Raw genomic sequence first — 12,078 nt, 5'->3', positions numbered from 1 at the left:
GTACATTTAAAAATAACTAAAAAGGGGTCAGGTGCAGTGGGTCATGCCTATAATCTCAGCACTTTGGGAGGCCAAGATGGGAGGATTGCTTGAAGCCAGAAGTTCGAATCCAGTCTGGTCAACGTAGCAAGATTACATCTTTATCTTAATTTAAAAAATAAAAAATAACTAAAAGGGTACAATTGAATGCTTATAACACAAAGAAATGATAAATTGCCCGAGGTGATGGACACCCCAGTTACCCTGTTTTGATTATTACATATTGCATGCCTGTATCAAAAGATCTCATATACCCATAAATACATGTACCTACTATGTATCCACAAAAATTAAACAAAGTTTTCAAAATTCTAGACATCATCCTTGTTGTTTCCCTCATCCTGCATTCGAATTCACTTACAACCTTTGCTGTTTCAACCTCCAAAATGTATCTCAAATTGGTTTATTCATCCTATTTCCATTGTCACCCTCATGGACTACTGCAATAGCCTCCTTCCTAGGCTCTTACCTTCTTCATGAAATATTCATCAGATCACATCACTTACCTGCTTAAAACCTTCCAGTGGTTCCCTATTGCTTTTTCAAATAAAATTCAAATGCCTTACTTTGGAGAATGAGGACCCACATTACATTACCCCTGCCAACTTTCCAACCTCGCTCAGCAGTAAGGTCATCTTACAACCACCTACCAGGGGGCTACTTAGGTCAGCACCAAGAAGAGCAGCTTCCCTTCCCTGTGTCCTCAGACAGTAGCTTTCTGTTTTATTAATAAGATACAAAATGTGAACAAACAGAATTGACACCTGGTCATTCCCAGTTGAGAATGGGAAGGTGTCTTAGCTACAGCATAACAGGCCTTCTCTTCTAGTCTGCTCCACAACAATGTCTATCAGTTACTTAGGAAGGCTCCATTGTGATTTTTCCACCATCCACTCTCACAACTGCCCAGCTGGACCAGATTAAAGAGGCTACAGCAACCTACATATGAACAACACACCCACATACTTGAAAACAGGACTAGGCTATTCCCCTAGGAGCACTGACCACCTCCAGAATCCACAGGTAGAAAGCTTGGGCCTGGCCAACAGGGAGAAGGAAGTGTGACCTTTCAGAGCATGTTATCAGGCCTGTGGCAGACTTGGTCTGGATGCTGGCACATCCACTGCAATCCCTGGGGAGCTCTCTGAATGCACATTGGCTTTGCTATCTCCCCTCTTGTCAGTGATTTGTTTAGAAGCCTGAAAATAGTGAGCGAAATCTGTCACGTCTTTCATAATGAAGACAAAGCACAGTGGCTTCTGGGGACAACAGGGAAGCTAGTGACCCTGAATTCTTCACATTCAGAAATGTGTCCTAATTAATCTGAAATTATAATAAAATACAGACAGTGCTTGGCAAATAGCAAGATATACATGCCTTCTAAATAATTAAAATCTTCTTGAAGGAATGTATCTGATAAAGCCCAATGTCAACAGTGCCGATGCACTTCTGTATGTGCCTGGAATTAAAAATGAATCTCTATTTACTCTAGTTTCTATAAACATTTCTTGGATGTAGAGAAGTAGCAGCAAAAGAGGAGAAGACTGGTTATCATTTACATGCTGAATGTCTCAAGGCATTCTCTGAGGAGTAGAAAAGACTCTGGTGTAATCGCGTGGGGGCCTTGGAGGCTCACAGACCCAGGACTGAACTCTGGCCTTACCACCTGTGTGCTGTGGGCAGGTTCCTTGACTTCTCCAAGCCTCAGTTTCTGTCAAGGAATATCACCCTTTCTTGCAGGGTTGTTACAGGGATTTACGTAGGTAATGGTGGTAAAGAGTTTAAGGCCGCCCTTACACAGCAAGTGCTCGCTAAATGACAGCTATTGCCACTACATTATTGCACTCATTATAAGCAGTGATCCTGAGTCTATTACTCACCTCCTGCTGTCCCCCTTCTGGCCCCTTGCCCAGTGCTCCACCTGGGCCAGATTGCTCTTCCTTTGGCTGTGTTTTTCAGGGTTGGTCCTGGGAGGAAAGGCCCGCTGGTACCCGCCAGTCCCATTCTGTTCTCCTGGGCCATATGAGGCAGGCAACATTCCATTCTTCTCTGCCCGTTGGGGCTGTGCCTGCTGGCCTCTTGGGCCACTGGGTAAATCCATAAACAAGGCATCCTCCTCAGCCGGCGAGTATGGAGACCTGGCCTTGCTCCGGTCCCGCTTGCCCTCCAGCGGGTCCCTCTGGGAACGGTACTGCTCTCCCTCCTGCTCCTGCCTCTCGAAGTTGACAGTGTCATCATGGCCACGATGAGAACAATCTCTCGTATGTCCGGGTCCCACCCGGCCACATTCGTGACAGGACTCTGTGTGGTTGGCCTGGGGGACAGCCTGCCGCTCCACCTTCTCCATATCCCTGCAATGACAGCAGCACATTCAGTTTGCTCCACAGCCAAGACTCCACGATGAAATGCACTGTACACTCAATCACCTGCAGGCCTTTGCACAGGCTATTCCCTCTGCCCAGAACACCTTTCATGCTCGTGTCCTCACTCTGCCTGCCTAACTTCTGCTCCTTTGGGGATCTGGCTTAAACAACACCTCCTCCAGGAAGCCGCCCTGACATACACTTCCAATTTAGAATAGGATCTTATGCTGATCCCACTGTCACACTAACCGCACTGGACCATAACTGTGTTTATTCATCTAGCTCCCAAATAAACTATGAGTTCTTTTTGGCCAGAGGCCCATCTGGCTGATCATCATATGCCCAGAACTTCTACACAATGACTGGTATAAAATAGGCACTCTGTAACTACTACTGCAAGAGAGAATGAATAAATTATACATGTGACATTCACATGAAGACCACTCCTGTGCTCCCATTCTACTCTGTGCTACTGATCTTGCCTTTTCCTTTTGCGATTTATCCGTTTGTCTGTCTGGGGCTTAAATGGAAAGCTCCTGAGCTCACGATCCCTCCCACTGGTCTCTAGCACAGCCCAAAGTACAAATGATAGCATAATTAACACTCTTCAAAGATGGTGAATAGAGAATGGGCACAGCAACCTCTTTATGTGAACAGCAACCTGTTTCTATCTTATCAGGGAACAGTTCAAACAGAAACAACTCTCATGTCTATCTACAACAATTCTGTGGAGTATTATTAGTCAGATTTTAACAATAAGGAAACTGAGGCACAGAGAAGATCGATTGTTTGCCCAAGATCAAACAGCTGGAACAGAGTGGAGCCTGGGCTTAAACCCAGGTAGACTCCAGAGCCCATGTGTGGTAGGCTTTGCTCTACTGCCTCTCCACATGTGTCCGTGCAAACCTGGAAGCTATAAAAGAGAATGGGGTGGGGTGATAGGTCAGGGTGTGAACTGAGGCTACAGGAGGAGCTTTGGGACATGGTGGAGGGCTTCTCTTTCATGGTCCATCTCCCCCGGTAAGCTGCCCTTCTCTCTGCCTCCTTGGGGCAGGGTCCTAGTTGTCTGCATCCTGATCACCTGGCACCAGGGATACAATAGTGGCTCCACAAGCTTCACAGAATTTAGATTAGGGAGGCAAGAGAACTTGTTCCAGCTCAGCTCAGATGGACTAGAAAAATTACCAAAGACCTTTACTTAGATGGGGCAGCTGGTTTAGCTATACTCCTTGGTTTAAAAAAAAAAAAAAAGAAAAAGGTCCTGGCCTTAAGATCCACCACTCAAAATGGGGCCAAGCCAGAGGCATTTTCTTCTCCACATGAGAGTACATAATAGAAATGCTACTGCATTTACATCTCGGTGGCCACACCCCAGGTGTCTTTGCAACAACTTCAGAACCTCAGCTACCAATAATCAACACAGATTCAGGGCAGAATCAACTCACCCTGAGAGCCAGAGCTAGTTAGAATGTCAATATAATGTGAAAATACAATCCTCCACATGGGGTCTGCTTTTCACTGTGTGTGGGTCTGTTGCCTTTAACTTAGGCAGGGTGATATGGTTTGGCTGTGTCCTCACCCAAATCTCATCTTGAACTGTAGTTCCCATAATCCCCATGTGTCGTGGGAAGGATCTGGTGGTAGGAAATTGAATCATGAGGGAGGGTACCCTCATGCTGTTTTCCTGACAGTGAGCATGTTCTCATGAGATCTGATGGTTTTAGAAGCAGCTTTTCTCTTTTTGCTTGGCACTTCTTCCTGCCATCATGCAAAGAAGGACATGTTTGCTTTCCCTTCCACCATGATTGTAAGTTTCTTGAGGCCTCCCCAGCCATGTGGAACTGTGAGTCAATAAACCTCTTTCCTTTATAAATTATCCATTCTTGGGCAGTTCTTCATAGCAGTGTGAGAATGGACTAATATACAGGGAGAACTGAGAAAAGCAATCACTCTTCTCGCTGTTCATGTACCAATGTCTTTTCCATGGAAACCCCAAGCTTTGTGGAAAAAAATAATGCATCTTTGGAACTCCTTTTATCCAACAGAGGACTTCTTTCCTCTCCAACCTCCACGCTGTATCCACTGCCCTTCTGATAACAGCATTTCAATTTTCATTTGGGGATCACTTTCTCCTACCCTCAGTCCAGGTGGTTCAGGTGCTGCTGACTCCCTGTCCAGCTGAGGGTCCACAGTCTCAGTGACTGGTTCAGGAGCTGACTACTCCAGGCCAATCAGAGTCAGCCCTGGGACTTGGGTTGGAGCTGCTGCAATTGTGTGGGAAGGCACCGCTTAAGAATGAAGTTAACACAAAGGAAAGCAGGTGGAGAAACATACAATCCTAAAAACTTGGCTTAAGCTCCTACATCTAACCTTATGTAAACCAGATATCTCTTTGGATTTTTTAGTTGTTAATAAATAAATTCCTTCTTCTTCTTTTTTTTTTTAACAGCATCTTGCTCTCTCACCCAGGCTGCAGTGCAGTGGCATGATCATGGCTCACTGTAGCCTTGATCTGCTGGGCTCAAGTGATCCTCCCACCTCAGCCTCCTGAGTAGCTGGGACTACAGGTGCATGCCACCATGCTCTGCTAATAAAAAAAAAAAAAAAAAAAAAAAAAAATTGTAGAGACTGGGTCTCGCTATGTTGCCCAGGCTGGTCTCAAACTCCTGGGTTCAAGTGGTCCACCTGCCTCAGCCCCCCAAAGTTTTAAGATTACAAGCATGAGCCACCCTGCCGGGCCTAAATTCCCTTTTTCAGTTATTAGTTTGAGTTTGGTTTCTGCTACTTATACTGGAAGGGGTCCTGCCTATTAAATCATTTTACAATGACATATTGAGATATTGATGAGTGAGGGCCCACCCATTGTTAACATTCAGTGGCTCTATAAATTCCAGTAGGAGGAAAATATGGGAAATATTCAGGAGCCCATACTTAAAGAAAAAGTAATTCAGCTGGGTGTGGTGGCATGCCAAGGAAGGTGAATCACCTGAGGTCAGGGGTTCGAGAACAGCCTGACCAACATGGTGAAACCCCGACTCTCCCAAAAATACAAAAATTAGCTGGGCATGGTGGTGTGTACCTGTAGTCCCAGCTACTCAGGAGGTTGAGACAGGAGAATTGCTTGAACCTGGGAGGCAGAGGTTGCCGTGAGCTGAGATTACACCACTGCACTCCAGCCTGGGTGAGAAAGCAAGACTCCACCTCAAAAAAGAAAAAGTAATTCTTACTGTAAGCTTATAAAGGGACAACCCTGTTCCACAATGTACATAGGACAGTTTTTTTCTCTTTTTTCTTTTTTTCACACGATGGGTTTTAGCTTTGTCTTTCCTTTCTCCCTTTAATCCTCCATAACTAGATTAGTGTAACCTGAACCAACAGTCCTCGAGTTGCCTAAGTTGGCCATTATCTTCTTTTTCTTTTTTTGATACAGGGTCTCACTATGTCACCAAGGCTGGAATGCACTAGCATGAACAGAGCTCACCACAGCCTCAACCTCCGAGGATCAAGTGATCCTTCCACCTCTGACTCCTGCGTAACTGGTACCACGGGCTCCTGCCACCACGTCTGGCTAATTTTTAGTTTTTTTTTCTTTTGTAGAGACAAGGCCTTTCTTGTTGCCCGGGCTGGTCTCGAAATCCTGAGCTCAAGCAATCATCCCAACTCAGCCTCCAGAAGTGCTGGGATTACAGGCATGAACCACTGTGCCAGGCCTATCTTCTTTATTCTTTCTTACATCCAGGAAACCACCCACAGAGGATGTGCTGAGGCTACTTCAGAGATGATGAAGGCTCTGGCTGCCCTCTGGATCACACTCTGGCCAAGTTGCTGAAGCTTTAGAATCTGGCATGCTGCTTTGGTTACACTTGCTCTGATATTTCTAAGTGGTTATTCCAATTGTGATACCCAGGTAATTGTATCTCCTTGTTATTCACACCCCAAAGATAAAGAGCACCTTGTCATAAGAGCCAGATAGTGAAACAAATATGCCACCTATGGGTATGATATTAGAATTGAGAGGAAATGAAGGATTCTTCAACTCTGGAACCCAAAGATTGTGGGCACAATGTCTCAGCCCAACCAATGGTAACATGGATTTTTCTTCCTTCCCTAACCAATCACCATGTATTTACCGAGCACCTATACAGACCCCATTGGGACAGGCACCTGGGAGTATAAGAAAGTAGTACAGAAAATAGCCTTTGCCTTCAAAGCCAGACAACCCTGAAGCCCAATTTAATTATGGTAACCACATTGAATACTGTTCCCATAAACACCTGACCCTCAAATCATGGAGTCTGTTAGTCTTCTCTAACCTTGGAGCTAATTTAACCATAAGTCTTAGTCCTTACTATGACTGTACATGAGTATATACACTCCCATATATGCCAGTGCTTCCTGGAAATAAATTTGACAGAGGATGATAAATCATTTTCTTTAGATTAATACCAGCATTTATTGCAAAACAAAGCTTTAGAGGGCGGCTAAGCGAATGGTAGTCAGTTTGCCACTGGGCAGTTTTCTAGCCCTGAAGACTTTGGGGTTATGAACAGTTCCTTATTCCCACGGCTCCCGGGACTTACATAAGATGTGCCTTTGTGCACAAAATGTTCCTGCTCTGGATGCAGGTAAGAAAGGTGAAAGTAATATTCCCTACTCCCCCACCTTACCGGACCTAAACATTTAACTTACTAAGTTATGGAATTTAAGGTAAAACAAGTTTTTTGGTATTCTCCCTGTCTCTTTGCATTCCCAACAATTTAACACATGACTTCTCAAGTCAGGACACTTGTCACAAAACAGATCTGCAATGCTCGATTTAGCACAATGATGGGAAAGAATGAAGCACCCCTCGGCTGTCAATGACTGTATTACTCAGGCAGCTTGGCCATGCAGAGCATAGATGTTTAGCTAAGACAACACAAGCCTTTCCAGATGGGCTGCTGTTCCCATGCAGGTCATGCTATGATCATGAACATCTGAAACCAGTCACTGTTCAAGAACACAGGAAATTCCTGACACTCAGTGACCATTTTGGCCATATGTGTCACTTTTTGAAAATAACAGCAGGCACAGATTTTAGAACCAGTTGGACCTAGATTCAAGAACTGGTTCCACCACACATAAACTGTGTGACCTTGGGCAAGGGACATCTCTAGTCTCAAGTTCTCCATCTGTAAAATGGGATAACAGTGTCTCCTTGGGCTGTTGTGAGGATTAATGGAGACAATGCAGAGAAACAGCATAGCACAGTGTCTGGCACACAGTATGCCCTCAAATACAAATGTCTTTACTACCCAACAGGTATTCCCTCCTCCTCTGCCCCAATTTTTTCAAAGTGGCAATGTACACTGCAAAACACTTACATTTTCCAACCTCCCTTGTAGCTGAGGATGATCATATAACATAGCTTTGGCCAATAAGATATAAGCATAAATTGCTAGGTGGGGTCCTCCAGGAAAGTCTTTATAAGAAGGCAAGCTTAGCTAACCCCTCTCTTCTTCCTGCCTGGGATTTAGACTTTGCTGAACTGCAACATGATAAAAATAAGGACGCCAGTCATATGCTAAAAGCTGGGTAGAAGGAGATAAAGAGCCCATGTCCCTGACTGCATGACAGTGCCACTGTACCAATCTACTGACTACCCCTGGATTCCTGCTATGGGAGAAAACTAAAACCCAATTTGATTATGCCACCCTAAATTGGGTTGTTCTATTTCTAGCAACCAGACATGACCCCTAACTGTTACAAGGGGCTACTCTTACCATTGACTGGGGTTGGGCCCCAGCATTTCTAGCATATCACAGAATACTATTTGTCTGTTTAGAGCAAATTCTTATTTTCCCTTCCAAGTGGGAAGAGCACATACCTCAGACTGGTGATACTTCTCTCTTATTTCTTTTCTTCACAAGAACTTGAATGTTCACAGATCTTACCAAGCAACTGTGCACTGATTATTTTATTCTGCCTCCAAATCATTTATCTCATCAGGCAATAAGGAATAATATTTCCCTCTATCTTAATGCTAAATGCGCACACACCCCACACACATTCAATCTCATTCAAATACTGAGATAGGAAGAGGAATGACAGCTTGTAGGGGCTTGATAGAACCTTAGTCCTGATGACCGACATAGCCTTTCTGTTGTAATCCCACTCAAAGGATCCCTCCCAACTCACCTCACCTAAATGACCAAACTAGGAGCCCAAGAACAAGAACCCAGGCCACTGAGAGTCTTGGAGAGTTGGATCTGAGCCAGGCCAGATGATGAAGTCCTGCCATGGGAAAGCAGCTCAGCCTGTGTTAACAGATCCTGAGTCCTGAGCACTGATCTGCAGTCTGGGCATAATCAATAGACTTGTACAAAAGACTGAAGAGAAAGGAGCCCAAAGTATGCAGAGCACCCTAAGGCAGGCTCGCTCTTTTGAATGAGTTCCTAGCATTTGAGAAATGGAGAAGGGAGTTAGTTTCTTCTTTTCCCCAGAGTTAAATAGGGCAGCCCCCTTGAGATGGAGGGAGAATAGCCTGCTACTTTTCATGCTGTGCTCTGCCTAAATTAACAAGAGGGCTTGACAGCTTTGATGACACCCTCCACAATCCTTCAGGCCTCCCTCCCACAGAGAAGAGCAAGGCTGCAAAATAAATGAAACAACCAGAATGCTAGGCTGAGGTTGCCTCCTGCCTCAGTAGAGCAGCTATTGGCAAAGTCCCTTTTAAAGCTGTAGGGATTGACAAACCAGATTAAGAAAAGGAAAAAGCTACTCCAGGCCTGCCAGCCCTCCTCACTTTGTTCATTCCTGCCTGGAGAATCCTTCTCTGTTTCTTCTACCTGGGTAAGCCATGCCACCAGTCACAGCTCAACCTGAGCCACCCTGAAGCTCTAGCACACACCACGTTCACTCACTTTCCATCTCCCCAGGGAAACCAGCAGTCACGGTCTGGGAGATACACTTTTTTAATGGCCAGGGCTTGGTTATTGCTACCATATGCTAGGTCCTACTGTGTGCTAGGAATCTGTTACGGACAACCTGTAATTCCTGTAACAATTCTGCAAGGTCGGGACTGAGCCCAGAGAGGCTGAGGGCACACACAACTACTGGATTACCTATAATAAATGGACTCTAATAAAGGACAGGAATCTGGCAGCGGCAGCCATCACTGACTGAGCACTTACTGAATGCAAAACTCTGAGCTAAGCACTTTACTACCTCTTCTTATCATCACACAAACCCACAGTGCTAGAGACATTTTTCTTTCATGAAAGGTAATAAAAGTGGCCGGGCATGGTGACTCACATCTGTAATCCCATTACTTTCAGAGGTCAAGGTAGGTGGATCACCTGAGCTCAGGAGTTCAAGACCAGCCTGGCCAACACGGCGAAACCCCATTTCTATTAAAAATACAAAAAATATTAGCCAGGCATGGTGGCAGGCATCTGTAGTCCCAGCCACCCAGGAAACTGAGGCAGGAGAATTGTTTGAATCTGGGAGGTGGAGGTTGCAGTGAGCTGAGATCATGCCATTGCACTCCAGTCTGCGTGACAAAGCCAAACTCCCTCTCATTAAAAAAAAAAAAAAAAAAAAAAGGGAATGAAAGTGATGCTCAGAGAGATTAGCCAACTTGCCTTGGATCATCCAACTAGTGACATAAGCAGGACTCAAACCTCATCTGATACGACTCCAAAGCCCTGTGCAAGGCTGAAAACATGTCTATAAATTACTTCTGGTGAGGATCCAAGAGGCTAGTCCAGTCTCCGGGGCTGTCCAGCTACACTTTGCCGATGGTGATTAGAGTTTGGAAGGCCAAAGACTTAGCTCTCAAAGACAGTGCAAATAACCCAAAATGTGTGGGCCACTTCTGAGCAGCCCGATCCCCCACACACGAGTCCCAGGAGAATGTTCTGATCACTCCCAGCCATCCCAAATCCTCACTGGAACATCTTATAGGTAGAGGTTTCTCAACTGTTTTGTTCATCTGTTCATCCATTCATCTGCCTACCCACCTGGCCAGCCAAACATCTATGTACCTGTTGCAGATCATAATCTCGAAAGATACAATCCTGAACACCATAATCACGAAAGGTCAAAATCCCTAAAGTCGAAAATTACAATCCCAAAAGATTAAAATCCAGAATGTTGAAATCTTAAAAGCCAGATGTGGTAATGGAGAAGCCAAATATCATTCCTTCTTCCTGTATTCCCGCACAATGGAAGAGATCAGCAAAACTGTTCCCTCGCAAAATGATGAAAATCCAGAATGCTGAAATCCTAAAGGCCAGATGTAGTAATGGAAAAGCCAAGTATTCCTTCATCCTATATTCCTTACAGAACAATGGAAGAGATCAGTAAAACTGTTCGCTTGCAAAATAGCTATGGTAAGTGTACAGGGCTACTTAATGGTGAAAGACAAAAGTTTAAAAGCTAATTATCACTGGTGCTGCAAAAGGGGAAGAGCGCTTAATTGCAACAGCTGAGCAAGAACCAGAGTTTCAAATGGACAGCAAATACTACATTTCTATACTACAACCATTCTCTAAATGCAAGTACAGCGAGTATTTTGAAAAACATAAAAGTGAAAATGCAAGCAAAAAATACCAGAAATCTCCCCTACCAAATTATTAAACCATGTATAACATCTGTCCCTTCACACATAGGGCCAATTTGCTACGTTATGTGTTTCACCTTCACGTTGTTCCCAATACTGGAGGTACAAATTGTATAAAGACTTTTAGAGAGCTCTAATTTGTTTTACACATCTTTTGCAAATTTGACTCCTTGAAAGTGCATTATCACAAGGTTGACTTTGTGTGTAAGCATTGTATGTTTGTAAAACTGCTGAAGCTTCCTCAAAAAATGAAGAAGTGTTCCTTTTTTATACCTCCATTTGTGAAAGATAAAACTTCTTGAGATTTCAGCTCTTTGGATAACTGCAAAGTTTGGGCTCCAAATGAAAATTTGTAGCCCAAACCCCCATGTATCTACGCATTAACTGAACACTTATTATATGCCAGGCACTGACAGGTGAGACCTATGCAGTTCTCATTTTCAAGGAGCTTAATTCTCGTAAGGGTGACAATGAGAAAGCAGGTCAGCATAACTTTAGCATGAAAGACCTATGAATAAGGAATGACAGTGTACTACAAACAGGGACATCTGACACGCTGAATAGTCAGGAAAGGAGGAAATATCATTCTTCTAGGCTAACCTGAGGATATGCTGGGGTTGCCCTGGTGCAGGTGAGAGGGCTGGTAAAGTGGGTGAGCAAAGCCCAGAGGGATCCTGGTTGCCTCATGAGAAGGACCTCTATCCTCCCACACCTCATAAGTCTATTCTCCCCTTGCTCACTTTGGTTCAGCCATGCTCTACGCTCATTTGTACATGCCATCACCTCTGCCCAGAACACGCTTCCTCAAAGTTTTGTGTATCTGACTTTCTTGTATCAATCAGGCCCCATCTAGAATCCTTCCCTGACCACCCAAACAAAAGTGGCTACTCCCTTGCCCTAGTCCTACCCTAATTCATCACTCGGTCTTACTGCCTTCATGCATAGATCTTGATACAAATTGTCTTAATGATTTCTTGTTTTCCTGTTTATGGTTTGTCTTCCTGCCCCACCCCTCCAGAATGTAAGCAGCATGGCATCTTGCCTCTCTCTCTTTGAACACTACTGTATTCTTAG

General features: G+C 44.4%; 1 protein-coding gene across 8 annotated transcripts in view; it reads right to left on the bottom strand.

The window, feature by feature from the left end:
• The window catches only part of PLEKHA7 (pleckstrin homology domain containing A7), a 232,926-nt gene that overhangs the window by 45,299 nt on the left and 175,549 nt on the right, over window positions 1–12,078 (bottom strand). For all 8 annotated transcript variants that reach the window (XM_050759314.1, XM_050759318.1, XM_050759316.1 and 5 more), the window contains exon 10: window positions 1,920–2,390. In XM_050759314.1, the coding sequence (XP_050615271.1) occupies window positions 1,920–2,390 (471 nt within the window). The remainder of the gene's footprint in view (window positions 1–1,919; window positions 2,391–12,078) is intronic.

The sequence above is a fragment of the Macaca thibetana genome, chromosome 14 (genome assembly GCF_024542745.1).
Source record: "Macaca thibetana thibetana isolate TM-01 chromosome 14, ASM2454274v1, whole genome shotgun sequence".
NCBI classification, from domain to species: Eukaryota; Metazoa; Chordata; class Mammalia; order Primates; family Cercopithecidae; genus Macaca; species Macaca thibetana.
The sequence above is the reverse complement of the archived record's forward strand: the minus strand, read 5'-3'. Positions and strand labels throughout refer to the sequence as shown.